The sequence below is a fragment of the Fundulus heteroclitus genome, chromosome 10 (assembly GCF_011125445.2).
Source record: "Fundulus heteroclitus isolate FHET01 chromosome 10, MU-UCD_Fhet_4.1, whole genome shotgun sequence".
Lineage (NCBI taxonomy): Eukaryota > Metazoa > Chordata > Actinopteri > Cyprinodontiformes > Fundulidae > Fundulus > Fundulus heteroclitus.
Genome location: NC_046370.1, coordinates 5,218,021 through 5,245,319, shown reverse-complemented (window position 1 = coordinate 5,245,319; position 27,299 = coordinate 5,218,021). Strand labels below are relative to the sequence as shown.

Genomic DNA, 27,299 nt, shown 5'->3' with positions numbered 1-27,299 from the left:
TAAAACACTAGGATTGGGCTTCCTGAACATGTGCTGAATGCTGAATGTGTTCATTAAAGTTAAAGCAAGCGCGCTCACTCACCATCTTTGTTTTCTGTGATTTCAGTGTGGCTGTCCGTGCTGCTGCCGCTCTCTGAGGCCAGCGACTGTCTCTCGTTCAGATCTCCCTGTGGGTTGGTTTCAAAGCTTTATTTCTCAAAAGATGATCCCACTGGTTTATCTAAAACTCTAGGCATCCAGGGCACATTATGTCTGATCACCTTACAGGTAAATACATTTTAAAACAAGCATACCTTAGTGCAAATAAGCCTCGGAGAGTCCGACGCAGACTGTTGAGGGTCACAGTTTTCAGCCGGCTTGGGGCTTATTTCTTGAATAACCTGACAGGTATAAATATTTGTTGTTTTTTTCCACACTTTTACCTTAAAACCACTGCAGATGTTGCAGAAAAACCCAGAAAACTGGTCACCTTGAGCCACTGCTCGATCTGCTCTTTGCTCTGCAGGCCTAACACAATGGCCTCGCCTCCTACAGGGATGATCTTCAGCTTGTGCTCTCGTCTCCTCGGCTGCTTTTCTTTGTAAATCACACTGCAGCCCAGCAGACTCACGTCCAGCAGAGGCGTCTGGTCCTTGGAGCTTTTGTAGCACTGAGGAGAAATAGAGAAACCCGGGTGACCTCATCTCTTCACGGCTGACAGCAGGCCACAGCCGGGCGGTTTAAGATCTTCTATTTTACAACGGCGCATCATCTCACTGAGGTTTGCAGTGCACGACTTTCTCAAGAACCCTTCATAGCATTTCTGTCACGTTGTGGTCTTAGACACTGAGAAACCTTTCTGTTTTTTTTTTTTAGAATGTTTTTTTCTTTCCAAATCATCACTCTTCCATCACTGTGCTTCTATTCAATTCAATTAAATTTTATTTATATAGCGCCAATTCATGAAACGTGTCATCTCAAGGCACTTTCCAAAGTCAAATTCAATCAGATTATACAGATTGGTCAAATAATTTCGTATATAAGTGAACCAGTTGATTGCATCAAAGTCTTGGCAAGCAGCATTCACTCCTGGGGAACCGTAGAGCCACAGGGAGAGTCGTCTGCAACGTCCATGGCTTTGCAGCAATCCCTCATACTGAGCAAGCATGAAGCAACAGTGGGAAGAAAAACTCCCCATTAACGGGAAGGTTAACTGTAAATTAACGGTTCACGGTTGACATGTGGTCTGGGATGTAACATGCAGCTTGATTTTCAGATTCAGTCAGAGACCTTACTTAAATGTTTAAAAATCCACGTTTGAAAATCCTGCTCGTTTCTCGTCTGAAAGCTTTTTTGAAAACCCAGTCCACCCAGAAAAACAGAGCTAAGCAGAAATAAAGTTAATAGAACTTGTCAATGATTGGTACGTTCAATAATTGATGTCCCCTGGTAAACTTTCTCAGAAAATTGGATAAATCAAGAACGGTGTTTGCTTTTATTGGCCAGTTTCTAAGTGAACAAAATAAGCCTATTTAATTTGACAAATGCCTTTCTCTGCATCAAATGCTAACCTTGAGTTGAGAAGTTATGATACAGATTAGATCATGGAAATCCCTTGTCAAAATTGTATGCATACTAACAAGCAATAACAGCATTAAACATATAAATTATTGCTTGTTAACTTACATTTTTTAAATTTTATAGGCTATTTACAGAGATTTCCCAGAACGGCACTTCAATTGAACCCGAAAAGTTGTTTCTTTGTTATATAAAACGTCTTCAGACTGATTTTTTATAGATTATTATCGGAAAAGCTGCACGATTAACCAAACTGCCGTCATTATATGGAGGCCAAATTCCCTGCGGCTGATGTGGAGCCCACCAGAAGACGGTGGTCTTTGATGACGCAGAGCTGCTTGGCCCACTGGCCGAGCCACTTCTTCCTCCACAGGAAGGCGCAGATTCGGGCGTCCTTCATCAGCTCGATGGACGCCTCGGTGGACGGCCACTGGTGCTGAGCCGACGGCAACTTCTCTCGGGTCACCTCCTCCTCGTCGTAGGACTCGTACGAGCTGCTGACGGCGTCGACGTCGTCTGGGGAGAAATAAAGCAGAGACCGGAGCTCAGACGTCGGAAGGGGTATCGCTTTAAGGACGGGAGACGTGAAAGCAAACCCTAAGCAGGCTGGATGGGTTGAAGGATGAGTTAATGAGCTCAATGACTGCCCTCCCTCACCCTCTTGAAGGAAGCATTTCCTCGCAAAACTTAAGCAGAGGGATGAATTTTAAAAACAAGACGGACGGATGGATGGATGGATGGCAGGAAACGGATGACAAGTTATGTAGAAAGAAAAAAAATAACACATTCAGGAAACTGATAAGCCTGATTAATGGCGGCAGCTCCTTTACATGCCTCGCTCTGACCATGCTGCTTTCGCCCCCCCCCCCCCACACATGCACGTTTTGCTTGACACAACGTGAAAACGAGTGCAGACATGCCACAGAGACACATGGGTCCTATCTACCGCCGGTGATAACAGCGTAAACGACACTGTCTGAGCTGCGCTCTCTCATCCAGGTCTCAGAGAGGAGGCCAGAACGCTCCAGATCTGCACAGCATCAAAAGAAACCAAGACAAGAAATAGGGGAACATTTAGAAGCTTTATTAAAAAAAAAAAAAAAAACAAAGGTAGAAATTGAGCATAATTATAACACGCTTAGGAAACAAATGTAGCACATTTTATGTCCTATTACTGAAGATGTGCATGAGAATGAATAAAATCTTAAGATCCATCTCCAGAGATCGTATAATTTGTTAACATATGACGGTATTTTTGCTTTAGAGATGATCTTTACTGGTTTGTGTGAAAACGCAGACTCGCATTTTGACAAAAATCACTCATACAGTATATCTTTAAATATCTTACAACATTTGAGCTGATGAATGACCTTGTGCACAAAATGTTGAATAATCTAAATCTATGATTACAGTGGAGCTCTTTTTTTTAACAAAAAGCAAGTAACACCCTTCTAATTTATTGGTGCTTCTAATAAATCCTATAAAACAACTATTATGCTTTTCTTTGAGTTGATAGTGGTGTCTATAAACTTTAAATTAGTAATTCTGACTTCCTGTTTCCATGAAGTGTAAATATAATGAGACACAAAAGTCCATCTCCATGACAAAAGAACATGTTTCTATAAGGCGGATATGAGTTTATCTTCATATTACAGGAAATGGCTACAAGAAAAAAGTCCCCTGCTTCAACTTGCCCACATCTACAGTCAGAGCAGTAATTAAGAAAGATAAAAAACAAAAACAAATAAAAGTTTGGAAAACAAGACAGCATGAGGAACTATATTAATGTTTCCAGACCAGGTTGGTATGAGAGGTAAAAATCTCTTTCTTGGATAAATGTCTGATGGCCTCAGCGAGAAAACTAAAAATGGGGTCATCCCTGGGTATTTCAGATAATTTGATCCAAATCAACACAGAAATGATTCAGCTAACAGAAAAGCGACCTTCTCTGAGGACCATCTCAGTCCTCAGACCTGAAATCCTACATGGTGAGCTGAAATGAAGAGTCAGATGGGACTCGGGATGATGGAGAGAGAATGGTCATCTTCATTTTGTATAGGGGACCTGCTTTTTTGTGTTTGTTTGCTTTGTTTTGTTAGCCATATAAAAAGTACCTTGTACATTGTTTGTCTTTTTTTGAGTTTTGTGATAGTAAGGATTAAAAATGTGACGCTGTCTTATACCTGCGTCAATCAACATTTTATCTGCACATCCAACCATTTACACATCATTACATAATCCTCCAATCCCAGTACTGCACAGCCCCTGGTAATACATGTGTAATTAAGTGTTTTAAAGCAGAATTTGCTGAGGGGATTACAGCTTTCAGATGGAAACGCTGCTCGTCGTTAGCCTGGTCACCGAGCACAGCAATTAGCAAATCCTCCTTTTGAAATATTAAACACTAATTGTTCAACCCTAAAGCAAAACTCTCGCTGCATTTATTTTTAGACATATGCCTTTGGTTCACGAATGTTCATCATTCACAGACAAACAGTTTTTACAGCTTTTTTGTTAATCAAACGGTCTTCAGAAGGTTGATTTAACATACAGCTCATAAATATTTTAGTTGTTCCTGTTTTTTTTTTTTTTGGTTTTGGCATTATCTGGTTTATTTGATTTTTTTTCGGCCAATGTTTTTTTTAAAGCCAGTACTTTGGTACTCTATGGTACAAATCTAAAGCCTACAAAACTATATAGCCTGTATTAATTTAACTGATCAAACATCTCTTCTTTTGTGTTCAGAGGGAGAAAAGTCTAGCATTGCACACAAGGCCCAAGTTGATTGCCTATGAGGAGATGTGGAGCAACACCATCCAGGCAGGAGGTAGGCTGTGCTGGATGAACAGCGAGAAATGAAAAACCTGAAAAAATGAATGAAAAATCAGCCTAGCACCTCTCTCTGCTAGGCTGATGGGAGGGGCTTAAAAAATGCTCGATTTATTATTTCAGGGAAAAACTTTCCAAATGGGTGATTTACACATAAAGTACATGGTAACATTTTTTATATATAAATATAGAGTAATCTGTTTAAAAAAAAACAAAAAAAAACACGATAATTGCTTACTGTAAGGTCTCAGTATTAAACAAGGACAAAAGGTTCACTTTAATAATGTCAAAAATGGTAAACAAAGGGGTCAAAGGTCAATACAAAATAACTCTAATAATAAATAACATGGATTTGGGCCCAACTCAACTAGAGTCGACTGAATAGTAACAAAACGTCAACAAAACTGAAAGATAAGAAAGATGAAATAAGAATTATAAGAAAGGTAAATAATTCATCAAAGGGCTCTTTTCTGAAGTAGCATCAAATACAGCTTCACACAACATTTAAGACGATCAGCTTATAGTGATGTAACAGTTTTATGTATTGTTTTCACTTGGCTGCATTCTACAAATCTGCCACTAGATGTCAGTAAATTGCACACAGTTTAAATTTTGGTGGCGTTGCACAAAGAATATCAGAAATAGCTACTTAATGAAGGCTCTCACCGTTGACGGCTTCCTCGTAGGGCTGAGCCTCCTCATAGTAACTCTCTGACGGGTCGATACAGGCTGGAGCTGGAAGCGGAGGTAAGGGGAACGGTTCCCGACCCACAACGCCCTGTCAAAGAGGAGAAATCTGTTGAAAAATCCTATCAGTTTAAACCGTTTGTAAAAATTCATATTTTATCTATCTAATTGTGGCAAGTTAATTATGCATTTGTGGTGAATAGATGTAAAAACAACACACTCCTGCATTTATTATGCAGGTTTTATTCCTGCAGGCTGAATGTCTCGTTAATCCAGCTGCCACTTCAGGAGTAAGGAGGGAATTCCTCATGTAACCAATCCTTTTCTGACCCAGTGCACTAGAGAGCAAGACGCTGCCTTCAGGGAAGAGTCTGTGGGAGCGTAGACGGAGGAGAAGGAAGTGTGGCGTGTGTGTGTGTGTGTGTGTGTGTGTGTGTGTGTCTGTGCAGCCAGCGGGTTTTCCTGAAATCAATCAACAGTCTGGCTTCACTTCTGTCTCTCGTCATCTCCTGTGTGGCAGGCCGTCTGTCTTGCCCCATGCCAAGCACTCAACCAAAGACACTAAATTAGCTACACGGTCCAAAACACATTTCACAGACATCTGTTATCACAAAAATCTGTTTTATTTTCCCTCTCCAAGGAGTAATGGTTTGGAAAGTCTTGAAGAATTCCTCCGAATGGGTGTATGAATCTGAATAAGCGGTGATGTTTTTGGTTAATTGTAAAATGTTAAAATTGCACAAAAAGGTGGACAGAACAGTGCCTTACCGAAGTATTCACACCGATTGACATTTTCCACATTTTGTCAGATAAAACTATAATTTTATTGGGATTTTAAGATCATACAACAACACAAAGAAGTGCACCGTTTTGATGTTCAAAGCCTGCACAGGTTTGCAAAAAAAAAAAAAAAAAACCTCTTAAAAAAAAAAAAGTATTTTTATCTAGAAACAGACACTTTTGTCCATTCCTCTTTGCAACACAACTACAGCTCAGTCAGATCGGATGGAGAAGATCAGTGGACATCAGTTCTCAACTCAAGTCAAAGACCATACTCTGGTCTTGGGTTGTTTCTCAGGAACTGGGCTTGGCTCTGTTGGTTCAGTGAAAGGAACTCTGAATGCTTCAGCAGACCAAGAGATGTTGGACAACTCCAGGCTCCCAACTTTGTGGAAACAGTTTGGAGATGGACACTTCCTCTTCCAACACGACTGAGCACCAGAGCACAGGGCAAGGTCTGTAAAGACCAGGATGAGATCAGTTGTTGTGGATGATCTTGACTGAATCCTGGTCTCAGCCCGATAGAACTAACCTGATTCTAGCCATATGGATGTCGCTCCACCTAGCTCCACTCACATCCATCTGGGACCTCTCCCATAGAGAGTGATTTCTCCAACCAATTTTATTGTCCAGCCAATCAGGACGCAGGGCTGGAGTTTCATAGATTTGACGTAGTGGAGAAGCGACCATGACGTGAGACTGTTTAGATTCAGACAACAATGGCGGCTCGTCGAGGAAGCAAGCGTTAACATTGATGCTGCTATTTCTTCCGTGTTGTCCAATCTACCTGATATTGTTTCATTAAAAGAACATCAGAGAACGGCTCTGAAAGCTTTTGTTGGTGGAAACCATGTTTTCGTCCTTCTCCCGACCGGATTTGACAAGTTTTGTTTTCCGGGCCGCGCCTGTGGTGGAGCGGTTAGCAGTTAGCGTGAACCATGTTAGGAGGCCTTTAGTCCTCGACGCGGTCGGCCCGGGATGGACTCCGACCCGCGGCACTTTGCCGCCTGTCTTCCCCCCTCTTCCTGTCAGCTCACTGTTAATAAAATGCGTGCCATTAGAGCCGCAAACACATTAAAAAAAAAGTTTTGTTTTTTCCTGCGTCGCTCTCACAGCGTCACGGGTTAGCTTCGGTGTGAGTGGTTGAAATAGCACGTCGATAAAGATGACAGACAAGTGGCTTATCCAATCATATGCAAGGATTTTTGATAAGGCCCAGCCATCAATAAAGGCAATTCCTATGGCGAGGTCCCAGATGGATGTGAGTGGAGCTAGGCGGAGCGAAATACATATGGCTAGAGTCAGGTTACGATAGAACACCTTTGGGATGAATTACCATGGAATCTGAGAGTCAGGTCTTCTCGTCCAACACCAGTGTCTGACCTCACAAATTTGGTTCTGTGAGGTCAAAAAAATCCCATAAACTCTCCAGAACCTAATGTACAGCCTCCCCAGAAGAGTTGAAGCTGTATATAGAGTAGCACCTGGTAATCTAGAAACATGACTTCTTATGAGCAAATAAGTTGTTTACGCAGCAAAACTATTTCTTTTTAACTTCTGAATGAAAAAGAATAAGGGAATTAATATTTATTTTATGTTAAATGTTAACTCGACTTATTCTGCATGGTCTGACAAAATGATCAGTGATTAGAAAATATTTGGATGTGTGAACGGTGTTGAATTCCTATCAAAGATATAACTGCAAAAAGACACACGAATGACATGAAAAACCTCTATGCACAACGCATGTTCCGTTGCAACATTACAGACTGGTCTATCTATCTTTGTGCAACGATCTCTTGGTTCGACATGGTATGGTTACTCATTGCTTCATGATAGCTCACTTTTCTCACCCCGTGGAAGAAAACAAGCTTTATCCCTTCAACTTGTGCCCACGGGCGTCTTGGGATGAGGTAACTACAGTGGCAAGAAGATCGTAGATACACAGTTTCGGTCTGATAGATGAAAAAAAAAGTAAATAAAGATGGAGAAAGCCTCCAAGTAAATCTGAAATCTATTCTTTCCTTTATGACGATCTAAGTTGACTGAAGGTGTTTTCCGGATAGAAATGAAATACGTCAGAGTCTACAACACTGATGTCAGGTTAAAGGCATTTAAAGATAATCTGTTTGTGGAGAACGGGGCCAGCATGGATAGATGCGGCTTGTGTTTTCGTATTAAAGCCATTTATAAAGTTCCCGTAAACTCTACGATTCGCCAAATGACGAGGTGATTTCCAAACTATTTTTCCTCCCAACAATGACATCTTAACACTTCCTGCATTCTTTCACTTTCACTTGAGTTCCTGTAACAGGTCCAAGTTATTGTAAAAAGAAACAAATTTAATCCTTAAATTTAGTGAAATAAGCTGAGCAAACTGGAAGCAGTTGCATCAAAGACCAGCTTTGATGAGCAACAGCAAACTGCACCCTTAATGATTATTTGCATCCCTGGTACGGTTATAGAAAAGGTTTAAAGTAAAATCATCCTTCATTGGAGCAGCTTACTCTCAAGCTGAAAATCCAAGCTTTAATTCAATAAAAAAAAAAGAATAAAATAGAATGTTATTTTCAGCTCTGGAAAATCCTGATTTTCTTTTTACCAAACACCAAATTTATTGGCACCGCTGTTGGTGACACTTTGAGCAACTCCTTTTTGCTATTAGTAATAAAATTTCTTCTTTGGGTCACGGCTGTTCTATAGGATTTAAGTCTGGGGTCTTAGCTGGCCACAGATTAAGTTTGAATTTTTTTTGTCTATTGCACCATTTTATGCATATGTTACAGATCAGTTTTCTACCAAAAAGCAAAAATAAATGACAAAAAGTTGCAGTTCTGGCATTTTATAGAAAACCATGTCCACAGCATCACAGACTCTCCGCCATACTTTAGGCTCCTTTCTACACATGACTCCTTCATTTCATGACCAGTCCATCCGTCTTGTATTATCAGAGAGCCCAAGGCATCAGTTAAAGTTCAAGCAGCATTTAGCAAACTCCACGTTTATATTTGTAATGGTAGGACAGAGATGCGTCCCAAATAAACAGTTGGTTTGTAGATATAGGGTCTATTTGTTGTTATAGAGACTTGGTGACTCCAAGATGCCACTCTTTGCTGCAATTCTGGATATTTTATTTCCTTCCTTACCGTCCTACTCTCTGATTAAGGTTGCAAAATAAACTTGGGTTACTTCCCAGCCTTATAGCTGGTGGCTGAGAGAAATTGGCCTCTTTATTGAATCTTATTCATATATCAGAGAAATAGGAAGTTGGCAATTATTAATTTTTAACTATTTTCACATCCTGATCAACTTCAAAAAGTACATATTAAAGTATGACTCCTTTACTTTTATGCAATATAACGGTTTGAGGCTCTAATACATGGGTGTCCAAACTTTTCGGCTCGAGGGTTGAAATTGTCGTGTCAAAAAACCATTGAGGGTCAAAAATTAATTAAAATAACATAACCAAAAAATGTGTGATTTTTTTTACCTCAACAAAATCTGATCAATTTAAGTCAAGAAAGTAGGCTGTATTTAGCCAACTTCAAAAAATAAATTCCAATCTATTGCACCAAAGAATGCAGTTGAGTAAAAGTTGTTGGATAGATGTGGTCCTATTTCCTATGAAGCTAAAGCAAATGGAAAAAGTGTGCTTATTAAGAGACGCATGTTTTGTGTTGTACCCAACATTGAATTCAACATTAAATTGTAAGATTTTAACCTGTCTGTAATAAATTTGCCCTAATTAAAAATAATAAATGGTAAACCAGTGCTGGTCGGTCACACAAAATCAGCATATGTCCCACTTTGGACCCACCTGCTCTGATAAAAGAGATCTATCTATTCTACTAGATAGATTTTTCTCTGTTTTTCAGAATGACATGATGTTGTAAAATCTAAACATGTATTGTGTTTTAAGCATATTCTACAAGGGTGTCAAAAGTGTCAAAGGGGGTGTACAAACAATCTGTAAGAAATCATCAGAAAAAAACAGTTTGCCGTGCCATAGATTTAAAACAGAGTCCCAGCCTCAGCTCAGATTTACAGTCAACAAAATCTGAAAACCAGCCACATTGGTCTCTATGAATAAAAATCCAAAAAAAATCATTATTTCTAATGTGGGCTGTCAGAAACCGTTGGTGTCACTCCCTTTAACCGGAGCGGTCCCGGCCTGTGAGCCGTTCCCACAGTGTCGGGTCAGCCATCGCACACGTTTCCAGTAATGCACAGCAGATGCAGTAAGCTGTCATAATACGTGGCGTCATGTCACGGTCCGCGCGCAGTCACAGCGACGACGACGACGACGACGCCACTCATTACCCCCGCATGCCAGAACGTGTAGGAAAGGATCCACCGAGGGGAGGCGTGGGGCGAGGAATGTTTTCATCACAGCAAAAAGACGGGGACAGCAGTTTTCTGTTAGAGGGTTCTTTAATGGTTCAAAATCCAAATGTCAGCAAGTTTAGCTGTCAAAAACAAACATCACTTTGGTTTTTGTTACTTTCAGCCCCCTCTCTTGTTTGAGGGAGAAACAAATACTGATGCATAACTTGATTATTCAATAGTTTTAAAGTCAGAACCTTAAAACCTTTTTAAACAAATGTTGGTGTCAACAGACACTTCCTGGTTTGGAGTGGCAGCTGGTCAATAAATCCGTCAGTCTTTATTTATAGAAACCCTTTCATTCACCACCAAGGGTTGGATAATGCTGATATTGAGACCCGAGGAGTCTACAAAGCAGATTTTGAAATCTTGAATACTGTTTGATCACACACACACACAAATAAAAAAAAACAAGTACTTACAGGGATTTAAAATGAATTAAAATAAATTGCTAAATTACAAGGCATAAATACATCCACATTTGAGTCAAATCAATAATTCATCGCAATAAAACAAAAGTATGGCAAATACAACTATTCAAAATCAAAATCTCGGATGCCAACCCAGCTTTCTCATACTGGGCCCTACATTGTGACCCAAATTCCTTCGGTGGTCTTTAGAGTTCATGAATATAAGCATTCAGTCAAGGCATCCAACACCAGAGGCAACAGAACAACCCCAAACCACCTTTGAACCTCCGCCCCTGACTGCAGGTACTGTGTTTTTATTTTTTCTTTCTAAGCCTCGTCCTGTTTTCGGTAAACGCAAAGATGTGTTTTTACCAAAAAGCTTTATCTTGGTCACATGTGTCCACAAGATGTTTTTCTTTCCCCCAGAAGGATTTTGGCATACTCATCTAATTTTTTTTTGCAAACTGAAGTCTGTTTTTATGATTTTATGTCAGCAGTGGAGTCCTTCACAGCAAAAACGGATCTAAAAACAAGTAAAATGTTCTTAAAGCTAGTCTATTTGTCCTTGATTTGAGCCAGTAAATAAGATTATCTGCCAATGGAATGAGTACCTTTACCCCTAAAATAAGATAGACATCCTGCATTTGAAATAAGATGATGGAGATGAATTGTTCCCATTTTAAGTGGAAAAATCTTATTCCGTTGGCAAATAGCCTTATTTACCTGCTCAAATCAAGGAAAGATACACTCATTTCAAGAAAATTTTATTTATTTTTAGTTCTGTTTTTGCAGTGTTCTGGATCTGGTGTAGAGTTTGATTTTATTCAAATGTCAACGGGTCGTACAGGCTAACGCTGATGCTCTCTGCCTGCAGGATTGGGGCCGCTTATCCACCATCCGGACTCTCCTGCGTTGAAGCCAATCATCGTTTTTTCTCCTCTGTCCACGTCCAGGGAGATCAGCTACAGCGCCATGGGCTGCAAACGTCTTGATAATGTTGACAAAGGAAGATCTTGCTAGATCGACTTGTAACGTGGAGATTGTTGATATTATGGTTCTAAGTCCTCAGCTTTCTGTTCTCCACATTTAGTGTTGCACATGGAGACACATGGTGCAAAGATCTAGTCAATTTCTCTCCTTTTTATCTCATTTCAGGTGGGATTTTTATATTGACCACACCTGTTGCCTGCTCCATGTGAGTTTAAACAATCACCCCATGTTATAAACAAGGTTATATACACACAATTTCATGCTACCCCTCTGTTCAGTGTTGACTTTTCTCTTTAGACAAAGATGGCTTCTTCCACCCCTCTTTCAAAGGGGGAGGATTGGGCCACCAACTCAGCCCTCCCACTCAATCCAAAGAGATTACATCCTCATCTCATCGTGATTCAGGTGACAAAGCACTCCACTCACACCAAGAAACAGCTTCTAACGAACCAGGACAGTGACGGGTGGGTCACTGATCTGCATCTGACTTAGAACTCATCCATGTGTTTATCTTTAGTCCCATTGATTACTGCAACGGTGTTTTCGCAGGTCTGCCTAAAAAGTGGATCAGACAGCTGCAGCTAATTCAGAACGCTGCTGCCCGCGTCCTCACTAAGACTGAGAAAGTAGAGAACATCACCCCAGTTCTAAAGTCCTTACACTGGCTCCCTGTATCTCAGAGAATAGACTTCTGTTAGTCTACAAAACAACTGAATAGCTTAGCACCTCTAAATGCATCACAGACTTGTTATCAGTGCATCAACCCTCCAGACAACTCAGATCATCTGGTTCTGGTCTAATCTGCAGAACCAGAACCAGAACCAAACACGGAGAAGCAGCATTCAGCTTCTATGCTCCACAAATCTGAAACAAACTTCCAGAAAATTGCTAATCAGCCTTTAAATAAAGACTGAAAATCCACCTGTATAGAGTTGTTTTCAGCCAATAATAACAGAAAAACTGACCAACATATTTCATCTGTATCGATGTTTTCACCTGACAAATAAATGATTGTTACTGGTCTCACAACCAGCGACCGTTTCAATGTGTTCATGATGTAAAGCACTTTGAACCGCCTGGCTGCTAAAATGTGCAACACAAATAAACTTGACTTGACCTACCTACTGCAGGTTGCTCAAGCGCGAGTCGCCAGAATTAACAAAGACTCCTGGATAGGCGATAAAACATTTTCAGAAAAACTGAAAGTCCAATTGCCTCTGATTTAAGCCCGCTTGTTGTTGCCATGACCCCGAAAACTGAAAATCTGCACAGGCGTAAACTTTGTGTGTCACCAAGGACTCAGACTCTTGTTACAATTGTTACAATAATCAAATTTATAAAATACTATAAAGTGTTAAAATATTGCAGTAACACAATAATATTACTATTATTCTAATTAGATATTACATTACAACTTAATAATAGAGATATTTTCATGATATTCTAATTATATGACCAGAACCTGTAAAACATGAACAGAGTTTCAAAAATTAGCTCAAGTAAACTCTGAATCATCAAAACTCAACGAGCGGGAAGGTCCAAACACAGCCGGGTTCATCTGCAGCGCGTTGGCTGAGTCAGAAACTTACTCGACGTCTTACAGTAACCACAGCTCACTTAAACCGAAAAAAACATTAAGTTAGAATCTCATGTTTCAGATTATGGGGTCTGAATGCTTCTCGCCCTCACTTGAAGACACGTCCCCTTAATGAGACTGCAAAACAGATTATACAGAGCGGTGAAGGCATCTGTTATTAATTAAAAAAAAAAAAAAAAAAAAACAGCCAAGCATTCCAGAGCAGCAGCAGCAGCAACCTCCCCGACCGCCCACCCACTGTTATCTCTATCTGCTTTCCCTTCTTCTCTCTCTCCGTTTCTTTCATCTTCACAAAACTAAATCTCCTTTCTTTGTGGGTGAAGGCCGACTGGAATGTTGAAAAAGACAAAAAAAAAAGGACACATGCCAACTGTGTCTACTTTTCTTTTTCTTTTTTCTTTTTTTTGGGGTCGGCCCTCCAGATAGTTGCTTTCACTTCTGTCTCCGTCTCCCGCACACAGACATGCACACATCCTCACCACAGAAACACAGACTAGACGGGATGGATCGAGGAGTCGGGGCATAAATAACAAAAGAGAGCAAGAGAGAGAGAGAGAGAGAAAAAGAGGGGGGAAGAAAGATGGGTGTGGTGGAGGGGCTTCGAGGGGAGAGTGGGAAAAAGAGCCCAAAAAAAACCTAAAACTCTGAGGAACATGGAAAATCCCTGGTTCCCATGCCAGAAAATCTGCTGCAGCAAAAACTCGCACAAACACAGAGGAGCTGAGGAGCTGAGGGCCGGCGGGGCGCTGAGAGCAGATCAGAAGGTGGAGATAAAACTGATCAGGAAAAACTCTGATTATTAGAAACCCTACGCCTTCTGTGCTACTCTAATCACTTCCTGGGAAAGTTAAAATAGAAAAAAGTGCAGCTCAGCTTTCCGGCAAAGAGCCGAACCGCGAAGAAAAACTCAAATAAGCCCGACTGTGCATGTTCTGCACTTATCTGCTGTTAGTTTGACTTCTTGGGAACGACCTGACCTCTACTAAACCTCCGTTATGTTGGTAGCTCCAGATGTTTTCCCAATCACGAGAAATAAACGTACATATACCCAGCCGAAAATGCTGCAGAATTAAGGGAAATCAACAATGGTCAGAGTCGGACGTAACAGCAAAACAAACTAGATTCAAACGGATGCGCAGTCATGAGGAATTCAGCACTTTAAGTGCTATTAAAGTTCTAATGTGAATACCATTTCTTGCAAAAGTATTCACACCCCATTGAGCTTTTTTCAATCGTGTATTTTATTGAGGTTTTATGTGACAGACCAACAGAAGGTAATGTATTATTGTTAAGCTAGAGGAAAATTACAGATGAGGGGATTTTTCAAAAGGTCTCTGTTTCCAAAACATTTTATAATTACATGTCTGGAAAGTGTTAGGTGCCTCCAAATTCAGACCCCTTCACACTGATAACCCTAAATATAATCCAGCACAACCAACTTTCTCACGATATCACCTCATTTGTAAAAAGTCCACATGCTTTTCTGTGAAGGCCTCGGTCAGCAAATGAAGAGTCACGAAGACCAGAGGAGACAACAGAAAAGATTGTGGAGAGGTTTATGGTCAGGGTGAAGTTATAAAACAATATTCTCTTCTTTGGACCTTTTCCCTCTCAGATGATTGATTAGACTGTGATTACTGAAAGAGTGTGCCACAACTTTAAGCCTGCCAACATATGGCAGGCCGGGCAACGCAAGCATTGTCCAAAAGAGGCTTATGGTAACTCTGGAAGAGCTGCAGAGATCTGCAGCTCAGGTGGGAGAATCTGTTAACAGGATAACTATGTAGGTGTGCTTACCACGATTCTGGCCTTGTGAAAGTGAAAGTCATTGTTGCAAGAAAAAAAAAAAACCTTCAGAAGTCCTGCTAGAAGGTTTGCCCCAAGTAGAGGATGCAATAAAACATGCGGAAAAAGATGAGATGAAGCCACTGCACATCACCTTAAACGCACCATCTGCTTTGTGAACCGTGGTGGTAGCAGCATCATGCTGTGGGATGCTTTTATTCAGCAGGGACCTGGAAGCTGGTCTGAATTAATGGGAAGATACATGGAGCTGAAAACAGGACAATCCTGGAAGGAAATTGTTAGTCTTTGACACACCTGAGGCAGGGTTTGTGGTACAACACTTTAGATTGAACCATGTTCATGTTTAAAATGGTCTAGTCAAAGTCCAGGCCTAAAGCCGACCGAGAACTTTGTTCCTGGACTTGAAAATTGCCGTCGACAGACACTTTCTTTTCAATCTGACTGAGCAAAAGACATGCGGCTGTAGCTGCCACGAAAGAAAGTTCCACAAAATACTGACCCAGAAGAGCTTAATGCAAATCCACAGGTTGGCAGATTCACATTTGTGAAAAAATAAAAATAAAAATCCGGTTTCATTTCTCTCTCACATCAAAATTACACACTGCAGGATTTGCTGGAGCAAAACTCACACAAGACACTAATGCACATGAAGTGAAGTGTGTGGTTGTCACATGTGAAAAAAAGCTCAGTGGGTGTGAATACCTTTGCAGCTCACTGTGCTTGTCAACAGTTTCCCTTTCCTGCCCGATGCCTGCGAGTGGCACGGCGGCTATTTATAGCCCCGATCTATTTCCAGACCAGTCCGGCAGGACACAGTGGAGCTTCTACTCATACCCGCGTAGTCTTGGAGGGAAAATGGCTAATCTGCATTCAGCTCAAGCACCCAATTGGGGCCTATTTTAGGAAGATGAGGTCTTGGTTTGAACAATCATGGAAGCGCCTGAAAGCCTGGGAATCAGCCAAGATATTAATGCCGAGAATGTGACCGTTGATCTGGAGGAAACGGAGGCAGACTGGGTGAGAGTGAGAGTGGAGGAAAGCTGGTTTCCTCTCAAGCGCGGGTTTCTTGTGAGGCACAGCGACTACTTCCGAGCTCTCTTTCACTCTGGGATGAAAGAAAGCCAGGAAGAGGAGCTGTACCTGAGAGGAGGCGTGCACGCCAGAGGTTTCCTCATTGCCCTTGCTGTGTGCAGGGAAGAGAACCCCGCTATCAAGGACCCAGACGAGCTCGTTGAAGCCGTCGAGTGCGCTGCCTTCTTGCAGATCCCCAGTTTGACTCGGCATCTTTGTGACATCGTCGACTCCGATAACTGCCTCTTGCTTTACCACGCAGCTTCCATCTTCGGAGTGCGCAGGCTGTTTCAGACCGCCGCTCTCTTCCTCTGCGACGCTTTCGACGACCTCAAGGAAGAAGCCGAAAGCACAATCCCTCAAGAGCTGCTCGAGTACGCGCAAACGCTCTCCCCTGCAAGTTACATCGCGATAGGAACTCACACGCCGTCAATGGAGCTGCTGCAGGACTCTTTCAGGGTCGTTTGCTTCCTTGACGAAAAGGATGGGGAGTGGAGGCATCTGACGAACCTGCCGACTGATTGCAGTACCTCCATGGCCGGGGTGGCGGTGCTTGAAAATCGGCTGTACATCGTTGGAGGGGTCTACGGCTACGGTAAGGACACAGTGGACAGCAGCTTCTGCTACAACCCCGACTCGGGGATATGGACAACTCTTCCAGGTCCACAGCAGCCGAGGTACGACTTTACGCTGCTTGGGCACGAGGGGCAGCTGTACGCCATCGGTGGAGAAGCTCAAAAGAGAATCATTTCGACCGCGGAGAGGTACGACGCCGAAAAAGGAGACTGGACCTTTATACGACATGCACCCAGGCCCGTAGCGTCCGCAGCTTGTGCCGTTGCCCGTCGGCGGATGTTCGTTTGCTTTTGGAAACCGCCGGACACGACAGACATCTATGAGTACATGCCACTGAAAGATGAGTGGAGTCTCACCACCACCATGACCAGACCTCAAAGCTATGGCCACTGTATGGTGGCCCACAGGGACAATTTGTACGTGATGAGGAACGGGCCTTGCGATGACTTCCTGCGCTGCCTGATGGACTGCTACAACATCTCGACCGGCCAGTGGACGGCCATGGCCGGACATTACATAAACAGCAAGGGGGCGCTGTTCACTGCGATGATAAGGGGGGACTCTGCGTTTACAGTGAAACACATGTTGACGCTTGAGTACACAGTCGCAGCGGATGCCTGGAAGCCCCGCAGACAGATGAAGGGATTCCCAAAGAGTGGTTCGCTGTTGACTTGTCTGCTCAGGCTCCCCAAGACTGGACCAGTTACACCAAAACTGGATGTGGATGAGAGACAAAGAGAAACTGCTTTGCCAGACATATCAGAGAGATTTGTAGACGCTATGCAGCAGATATGAAGTTACTCCAAACAATGTGAGAGTGATTAAAAGTCGAAAAGATGAAAAACTTGAATGCTTTTGGAGGTTTTTAGGCAGACCAAATCCTTTTTTGCACATCCACTTACTCACACACACGCAGCACATACTCAGAGATGTGCTGACACTAAGCGTTCGCTATGATTAGTAACAGCTGCTTCTGTGGTTGAGAACAGGAAAGGCTGCCGTGTCTGTGCGTGCAAAGTTCAAAAGGCGCCGAAGGGATGTCCTAAACCTCTCCTTCGCTGCCCTTTTTCTGAAGTCACACTGGGCCAATTCAGGAACCAGCAATTTCCCGGTCAACACAAAAGCCCACCACTCACACACTCCCGAGCAATTGCTGCTTTAGTGGGAGGGTTGCATCTGTGGCTTCAGGCTTGTAAACCATCTGGGAACTTGTTTTCACTTGTTTCAGCTAAATAAAAACAAATCTAGTTATATTTAAGCAGGTTTGCATTATATTGTGATGGTAAAGCCTGTAATCTTAGTGCCCTGCAAGAGTATTCACAGACCTTCACTCACAATTTGTCAAGTTACAATCACAGTTGGTTATTAGTTGGCAAGTGGAAAGGAAATCTACAAATGAAAATCTAAAAAGACCAGAGTTTATTTGTGCTCAGTCCTCTTTACTCTGGTACTCATAAATAAGATGCCTTCAGACGTTACGTCCTTAGTCAATAAAGTTCAGCTGTGTGTGATGTAAAAAAACAAACAGGTAGGTTCTAAAAAAACATATATACCATTCTTTACTGTTCAATCATTCATCTTTACATGGTAAGTCAGTCATTGTTGCAAGAAAAAACAGATGCATAAGAACCAGGACACGGCTATCCTCTTAAACTGACAGACTGAGCAAGGGGAGCATTAATCAGAGAAGCAGCTAAGAGTCCGATGTTAAATCTGGAGGAGTTGTGTGGTTCCACAGCTCATCTGGGAGAAACAGTTGACTAGACATGTATTACTTGTGCAGAACACCAATCGGGCCTTAATGGAGAAGTGGCAAAAAACAAAGCCATTGTAAAATCACTTCCAAGCCATGCAGGGGGATGTACATTTAGATGAAGGCGATCTAGGGCAGTCTGAACCAAAAATCTCAATGCATTTCCCAAGGTGAAACAATCCAATGGCAACGTCATGATGTGGGGACAGGGAAACTGGTGAGAGTTGATGGATGGAGCCAAATACAAAGCAATCCTGGAGGACAACCTGTTAGAGGCTGCAGCAGAGATGAGAATAGTTCTGGGCTTCACCTTCCAGCAGGACAGCAGCCATGAACATACAGGCCAGGCTATGAGGGAATGGCTCAGATCACAGCATGTTTAAGCCTTAGATTTGGATCTGGACTTTGACTGGGCCATTCTTACTAAGACTATGTGGGAGGAGTTGAAACACTGTTCACTGATGGTTTTCATCCATTATGAATGACTGAGTTGTTTTGCAAAAACAAATTGGCAATAACTTCAAACTCCAGATTAGCTAAAAAGGTAAAGACACACCAACAAGACTAGTTAAAGACAAGTTTTACAATTATTCACAATTTATGTTTGTAAATTGTTTACAAACCCCAACACAATACAAGGACGTTTGCATCCTTAGTATGACAAAATAAGGAGAGCCAAGGGGTGTGAAAACTTTAGCAACACACCTAATCTCTATATATCAAATAATCCCTTCTGTGAAGTTTAGCCAGGGTTTAGTGTCATGGAGCTCATTTAATGATTTCCACTGAACCTTCCCTTCCCTCACATTTGAATTCGGTTCAGCAGTCAACACAGTTTTGCTGTCAGCGACATCTGCAAGGCTGAAAATCTTGTAAATCTTTGTCAATCCACCTTCATGGAACGGTAATAGCTGGTAATAGCTGGTAATAGCTTACTGCTCTGGGTGGCGGCAGGTCAGGAAGGTTCTTCTGTGGCACAGATTTGGCTGCTTTTCCATTGACAAAGGCGTCCAAAAGGTAATCTGTGACAGAGACGCAAAGAAAAAAAAAATTTAGTGCATATTAGCAATCCTAAATCTTGTACTTACATTACATTGATTATTTTAATTTCAAGGACCTGTGGGAAATCAAACAACTGGAACATTATGCAAATGTAGACAGTGTAGTTTTATCAAGCACTCAATCTCCAGATGTTCCACTATTCTCCTATGCACTAATGCTTTCTGAGAGCCCTTTGAGAACAGAACCTTCTTTATTCAACCACTGATACCGAATAAATCAGCCATATGTAGAAGCCTGTTGCATGATAGGATCAATTACACTACCCAGATAACTCCTAAGTGGTAGTAGTTTAAGCCTGCCAACTGGTTACTCATTTCAAATGCTATTCTTCTCCTCTATTGCACCTCTGAGCTAATTAAAAATCGTGTCTATTTTCATATTATGGTCAAAACCCAAACTAAAAGCTTTAAAAAGGTGTGATATTACAGTTGCAGCATAGATCTTTATCATACAGTTTATGGATAGTTTATGGTTTTAGTCTAGATTTGTAATGATTATATGTGACTAAATCATTTTTACAGATTGATACCAACCCATTTCTTTAAATTAATGAACCCGCAGCTAACGTCAAGTGTGCTGCACTGGAATAGAAATATAAAAAAGCCGCCCCCTATGGGTGGCTGTAGGACATAGCAACCTAATGCATCTAACTCAGGAAAAGCAGTGAGCATGTTATCGGTTGCATTGTTACACAAAAGAAGACAAACAGAATAACTGGTTAAGATTTAATCGCCAGCAGGAACACTGCAGCATGGTTACCTGCAACAGGGAGTTAGAGAAGAATTAAGCCAACACGTTACTGAAAAGTGCTATATAAATAAACTTGCCTTACCTTGCCTACCACTCCCTTTAGCTAAAGTTTTAAAAGTTGTGTTTGACATGTGGAATCTTTATTCCACATGTTCATTATTTTTTGTTATTAACGTCAATGAGAACTTTGCTTTGATGTTGATGAATAAAAAAAGATAAAGAGTGCTTTTGAGTAAAAGGAAGAACATTATGAAAAATCCCCAAGTACCATCTTCACCAGGCTGTCATACAACCACAGAGCGTCTTCAAAGTCTACTTCACATCCGCTGTAAGACCGACCACTGCAGGAGATCCTTCATGTCTACGGCCATTTGCATCGACAACAGCTCTTTGAAGAAACCGGCATAATATGAGCTACAACGTTAAATTTCCCTTTGGGACTAACAAGTATTTTTTGAATTGAGTTGGATGAATAATAGTCTCCATGACAACAGTTCCTCCAACAGTAACTCTTAAACTGCAGGGATCTAAGGATCAGCAAGTCTATGAGAAGCTACAGTCAACTCAGTGTGATTAAAAACATGCAAAGGAAGTCATTCTTCAGCCACTATTAGGTACAACCTCTAGTGCATTGTTTAATCTCTTTTTGGCTTCAAAACTTTAATTACTTTTTGAATGGAATACAACAATCCTGGTATGGCATTACACGATCACCAACAGGACGTGGCAGAACGGAGCCGTATTTTATGTTTTTCATGCTGAATTCTGGCCCTATCGTCTGAATGTTGTCTGACTCATCAGATCAGGGAATGTTATTCCCATCTGTTGTTGTCCAGGTTCAGGGAGTCTCTGTGAACTGTCGCCTTGGTTTCCATTTCTTAGCCTACTGGAGGGCCACCAATCTACCCAAGGTTCAACATGCGATACATTCAGAGATAGCATTCCCCATTCCTTGACTGTAATCGAATGGGTGTCGGAGCTACTGTTGCCGTTTTATCGCCTTAAACCAGTCTGCCGTTCTCCTATGACATCAACAAGGCATTTTCATCCACACAACTGCTGCTCACGGCAAATTCTCTCACTTTTGGATAATTTCTGTAAATCTGAGAGAGCGTTGCACGTAAAAAAAAACCATTAGATTAGTAATATCTGAAAAACTTGCACAAACAAACCATGGCATGTTCAAAGTTGCTTACTAAGCCCAACAGGCTTCAGATGGGTGTCAAAACTCTGCCACTAAAACAACGTAAAACACGGCTTTTATTTTCATTTTTATTCTAATTGGCAAGAGGAAGCTCTTATATTTTTTCCAAAACAATCCCCCCCAATTGTTTTTGTTCGAATACTTATGTATGTTTAAATTCTATTTAAACATACCTGATGAGATTTAATGGTCATCTCAACATGGCAGACATTTAGAAAAAAAAGAAAATAAAACCCAAATCTACTGGCTTAAACCGCCCATGCCTGGAATCACGTGAAATTAGAATGAACCACGTTTCGAGTTTTGTAAAGCTCGCCTATGTAACAATATCTGGTAACGTCATGTCTATGCATAATATAGCTTATGACTTACCTTTACGCATTGCTTTGTGCATCATTGATATAATATTGTGCATTTTGACCAATATTGTGCATTTTTATGCTACATTTTGATGATACAAGGGATAAGTGTGTTGACCAAAGACTATTTTATATGTATAAGGAGTCCTGCAATGGAAACTGGCACTTTTATTTGACTAGATTCCATTTCATGACGTAAAAAACAACAACATTTGGCACAGTTTTGGCACATTTGGCTCAATCGTGCCAAAATCACAGCTCCATCTGGCATGCTGCCCACTAAAACCTTTGTGGAACAAATATCCTTAAACCGATTCACTCGAAATTTGTTGCAGTTCTTTTCAGGGTGTGGACCAAAAAATAGTTTTGCCACAGTTGCAATAGTGGTTCCACTGGAAAAAAATATTTCTTTGTCTTACTGATACACTGGTAAAAAAAGAAATAATTGCATTTATATGTAATTTCAGGCAGAAATTGCTCCCAAAACCCTTGGGGCTCATTACTTTCTGTCCCATTCCGATGCTTAATTTGAACTTGCATTAAGTTGCAGCCGTATGATTTTCTGATTTGCTATTTGTCTTATTGAACAGGTGTCTTAAATAAAGTAGCTAGTGAGTGTGGATCCTACGTTTATTTATTTTATAGAAGATTTGCCAAAAGACCCCTTTAGCACAACAGTCTCCTTGCAGTGTTGTTTGGCTGATCGTAATCTAAAGAAAACCACACATGACTGTAAACGGCTTTTTATATACGAATGAGCTGCAAAGATGCAAAGTGGCATTACTTACCGCGCTTAGACAAAAAAACCAGCAAAACTCTATCTAGCCCCACTTTCTCAAAGACATTTTAAGATTTTAGTCTAAAACCCGCGTGTCTGCTGATTATAAAAGCTTCGTTCTCTCAAATCAGCATTCCATCAGTCTCTGTAAAAGAAAATGTGTTGCTTTGCTAGTGCTGCTGCTGCTGAAAATACGTGTTAACTCTAGTGCTTTGCTCAAACCACATTCTTCATCGGCGTCCAAACAAAACAGGTCAGTCTCACATGGTGAGGAGGCTTCGAAGAAACAGACAGGAAATGGTGCGTGGGAGGAAAACAGGGGGGAGATGGGGGCCGCCTCTGCTTGCAGCATCTTATCTTTTCTGCTATTCGTTTAAATCTAAATTGAGCTTGAGATGTGATAACAATTTGCATTTGTCCACAATGTCACACACACTGGGGTAAAACAAAAATACAAACAATAAAATACCAAGAATTGTTTTTGGTGGTTTTTTTTTTCTTCCGCCAAGCTTCATTACAAACATTCCTAATACAGTTACAGATTAAACAAGATGATTCTGATAAAAGTCAGGTCAAAGTACAAAAGATAACTCATGTCTAGAACTGGACCTGTTGAAAAAAAATGCACAAAACTCTGACAGAAAAATCAGCGACCTATGAAGAATGCCGCTTCTTATACTGTGCTGTGAAAAAGTAAAACGTAAAAAGATAACTGGAGAAAATGCATATATTTCTCCAGTTATCTTTCTATTTCTATGATGATTTATTTATTAAAAAGGGGAAAAAAACAAAACTATCCAAACCAACAACAAACATGGCCCTATATGAAAAAGTAAATGCTCCTTAAACCTAATTACTGGTTGTACAGACCCTTCCAATAAACTCTTATCAAGCATTTCTAATAGCAGGCAATATGTTTTTACTTTACTGTGGAGGAATTACGGCCCACTCCAGAAGTGTTTTAATTCAGACACAGACACACTAGGGTTTTCAAACATGAACGGGTTGTGTAACGTCACACCACACCAAGACAAATCGGATTTATATCAGGTCTTTGACTAGGCCATTCCAAGACGTCCTTTTGTTTCTTTGAGCCCTTCAGAAGTGGTTTTGCTGGTGAGTCTCGGTCATTGCCGCACCGTATAACCTAAGTGCGCTTGAGTTTATAAACTCACGAATGGATGCCTCTTCCTTGTCCTACATGAGTTTCAGGGTAGAAGTCATGGAAGTCAGCACCATGTTTGCCTGAGTTAATCTGACAATAGATGTAACTGGACGCACGTCTTCAAGAAGTTTAACTTTGACTTCGTCGGTCCACAGAATATTTTTTCAAATGTCTTGGAACACCATCAAAATCTTTTTTTTAACCTTTGTAAATCAGCTGATGATGTGGCATTTGAACTCCCTCCATGGATGCAATTGTCACACAGTATTTTTCTCACTGTTGAGTCATGAGCGCAAACCTTGACTTAGCAGAGCTTTGGATGTTCTTGTGGGTTCCTTTCTGATCTCGAGGATGAGTCGCCAAAACACTTGCAGTGATCCTATTAGACCAGCAACTCCAGAGAAGATTCACCACAGACCCATGTTTTCTCCATTTGTGGAAAATGGTTCTCCGTATGGTTTGAAGTAGTTCCAAAGCCTTACAAACGGCTATATGACTGATAGATTTGAATTACTTTGTTTTTAATTAGTTCTTGAACTTGTTTAGACCAGGGCGTGATGTGGTGCAGTTTCAAATGATTTAGCCTGCTTCGTTTTGTCAAAGAGGCTCTACTGAAGTGATTTCTGTGTTTATAAAGCAATATTTACGTGCATGTGGTAAATTTCAGCTTATTTTCACTTTAAAAAGAAAAACTCCCGAGAACTCACATTTTAGAGGCCAATCATTTAAAAGCTCTCACCTTTGTCCTCTTTGTCTTTTCCAGACGCAACCACTTTATTCATGTAGATGTACTCCTCATCGCCACCTGTTTCAGAAAACAACAAGAAGTGGTTAACAGTCTTAAAGGTGCAAAGAATATTTCAGACCACACAACTTTCCACTCAGACAAAAACAACAAAGGCTTTACATTCATAAGGGACATTTTCAAAACAATCATTGGGTGGGTGGGGGGTTTGGGGCAAGGTAAGTTAAGAGGAAAAGAAATCTGTCTTATATTTTTACTTGCATGGTTGAGGTATCCTAAAGTAACCTAATGTACTTCAGTCAATTTTATTTAAATGGCCTTTTTTTAAACAAGAATATATCTCAAATTACTAAAAGCAAAACACATCTCTGTAAAACAGGAATTAAAAACAAGAAGTTGTGATTTGAATAATTTCATAGTTTAATGTCAATCTAGAACATGTAATGCGTCTTTGTTTTAAAGACAAGTCAAAGTTAAACGTTTGATTTAACAGATTAAGACCCAGATTAATGTACGCATATTTGTTGAGCACTTTCCCTGAAACCCAGATTTATGGATTTTCCAGAGAAAAGTCCCCAGCGTATATGCAAGTCTAGCAAATGCATTCCAACCTGGATGTTCGGATACTGTCAATTAATTCAGCACAACTGCTAAAGGACGTAAAAACAACGGTCATGAATGAGGCATGTTTTATTGTTTCTTAATATGTGAGCAATTCAAATTGAAAAACAAAACATTGATTCAGAAAATCAAGACAATCATTTGTAATACTGGCAATGGGTCAAAGAAATCTTAGTGCGTGACAAGTATAAATATATCAAAATAAGGATTTTAATTAAATTAGAAAATGAATTATAATTTACTGTACACTAAAGGTTCTGAATGGTCCCATATTTGAGTAACTGCATCAGAAATCTAGGTTATGTTGTCACTCACATCATTACGCTGCTCATTACGAGGATCTCTTTCTAAAATCCTTCCCAAGCATACCGTCTTCGTTAGATTTTCAGAACCCGTTTTTGTTGCTGAGTTGTTGTTGTTTTTTTTTCCTGTAATCTTGCCAGCAAGTTGTATTCCCGTTGTATTTATGCATTCACAGACACCCGAGAATCCATCTTGTAGAGCTCCAGCTTCAACAGTTTGTGACTGAACCAAAAACGGTTCAGGCCAATCACACTGCAGTATTTTGGTTTAAGGCGGGACGTACAACTAATATGATAATGGAATAATAACGCAAGTATATCCTCTTGATCTACCAGCTCAGACGGAGTCATTTGGTTTAAATCCATAAAACTCCCACCCTGCAGCAGTCCTGTTTGGCTTTGACACCAATTAAATTTCTTTTCAACTAGCGTTTCTCTGACTCTCCTTCATGATGTTCTCATGTTAGCTTTGAGCATGTGCCTGCCTGACTCAAGCTGGGTTTCCCCCACCGTATTCCTCGCCATCCCATTGGGCTGAGTGGCGTTTGTTTATTTTTAATTCCTTGATGTTTGAGAGAAATGGAAAACGGTCAGTAAAGTTCCCGCCTTGAATAAAACCTCCATGTCAACTAACTTAACGCTCAAGCTGTTATTAGCTAAGCGCAAGGAGCTAATAGCTTCCCCACGCAGAATACTGAAAACATTTTACTATCCCGTCGCAGACAGAGTAGATGGAAACACAAGGGGAAATAAGCAAGGATGCCTATGCAAATTATCGTGCTTATTTTAATTAATCATGGGATTAAAATTTATTGTGTGATTAACTGATTTATTGATTATTGCGACAGCCCTAGCCTTGACTAGCTTACCTTGTTGTTTCTCATGACGCATGCAAATTTTCATTTGATACCGCGATTGGCTAAAACCAACCTTTGGTAGGCGGGCACTAGGTGTCGCTTCGTCCAATCAGCTTGGTGAGTTCTGCTGAATGTCCCTCCTTTCCCCGAATGGATTTCATAGGAATAGAACTGATACCGTGCAGAACAGAGAGTGCTACACATGATCAATCTGGCTGACCAGGTTCGTTTTTTTTGTTATATGTTTTTATTTATTTATTTTTATTTTTTTGGTGTTTGGAAAACAAGCCTTTTCAAAATTTTTGGCGGGTACTGCCCCTTACCTTGTAAGCCAACCAAAGTAAAACTGTAACAAAAAGAATTTAACACGACTTTTAACGGAAATGCGTACTGCTGAAGAGCAGCAGGGGACAAAACAAGGAAGCGGCTAACGGCTATTAGCCTCTCCCAGAGAAACTATGAATAAAAGGTTCATTATCCAGTGAAAAACAGCCAGTCTTTTCCAAGTGGGAAAAGACTGGAATGTCGCTGGGAATACAGAATGAATGTTTTAGTGCTCACTGACGCGGACGCTGAACCTGCCGAGGCTCAGATGTGACCGCAGAGTTGACTGACGTGAGTAAACGTTTTTATAAACATATTACGTGGCTACATACCTTTAAGTCTCTTTCTCTACATCCAAAAACCATCTCAAGCGGTGTTTAAAAACATATTTCATGCTTCACCTCTTAGTTCCAGTTCTGATAAACATTTTATTTATTGCTTTGGACATAAACATGGGCAAGTTTAGGTGAGTAGACTTTTTCTTATAGACATTTTATAACTTACACACCTCACCTGGATGACATGTTCTCTTGTCTTTCCCATTTTATGAGTGACTAAGAGAAATATGCAAGTTTTAGTTGCACGCAGTTTATAGAAATGTTTTTTTTCTCCTTACTGCATGAGTGAAGTAAGAATTTTTCTGGATTTTTAAAAATATTTTCCATTAAATCTTGTTTGTCTTTGTACACCTCT

At 40.8% G+C, this 27,299-nt stretch overlaps 2 protein-coding genes across 2 annotated transcripts in view; one reads left to right on the top strand and one right to left on the bottom strand.

The window, feature by feature from the left end:
- The window catches only part of afap1l2 (actin filament associated protein 1-like 2), a 67,115-nt gene that overhangs the window by 8,212 nt on the left and 31,604 nt on the right, over nt 1–27,299 (bottom strand). Inside the window, exons 3-9 of the mRNA XM_012881242.3 lie at nt 24,497–24,562; nt 19,376–19,461; nt 5,053–5,164; nt 1,862–2,073; nt 470–649; nt 294–380; nt 83–167 (exon numbers count right to left, since the gene is read on the bottom strand). Coding sequence (XP_012736696.2) covers nt 83–167; nt 294–380; nt 470–649; nt 1,862–2,073; nt 5,053–5,164; nt 19,376–19,461; nt 24,497–24,562 — 828 coding nt within the window. The remainder of the gene's footprint in view (nt 1–82; nt 168–293; nt 381–469; nt 650–1,861; nt 2,074–5,052; nt 5,165–19,375; nt 19,462–24,496; nt 24,563–27,299) is intronic.
- LOC105939173 (kelch repeat and BTB domain-containing protein 13) lies at nt 15,824–17,536 on the top strand. Its single transcript, XM_012881243.3, has one exon. It carries the CDS (start codon nt 15,970–15,972, stop codon nt 17,479–17,481), a length of 1,512 nt encoding a protein of 503 aa, XP_012736697.2. The 5' UTR covers nt 15,824–15,969; the 3' UTR covers nt 17,482–17,536.

Coding starts and splice junctions, on each gene's coding strand:
- LOC105939173 (XM_012881243.3), top strand. CDS start 15,970: ATGGAAGCGCCTGAAAGCCTGGGAATCAGCCAAGATATTAATGCCGAG.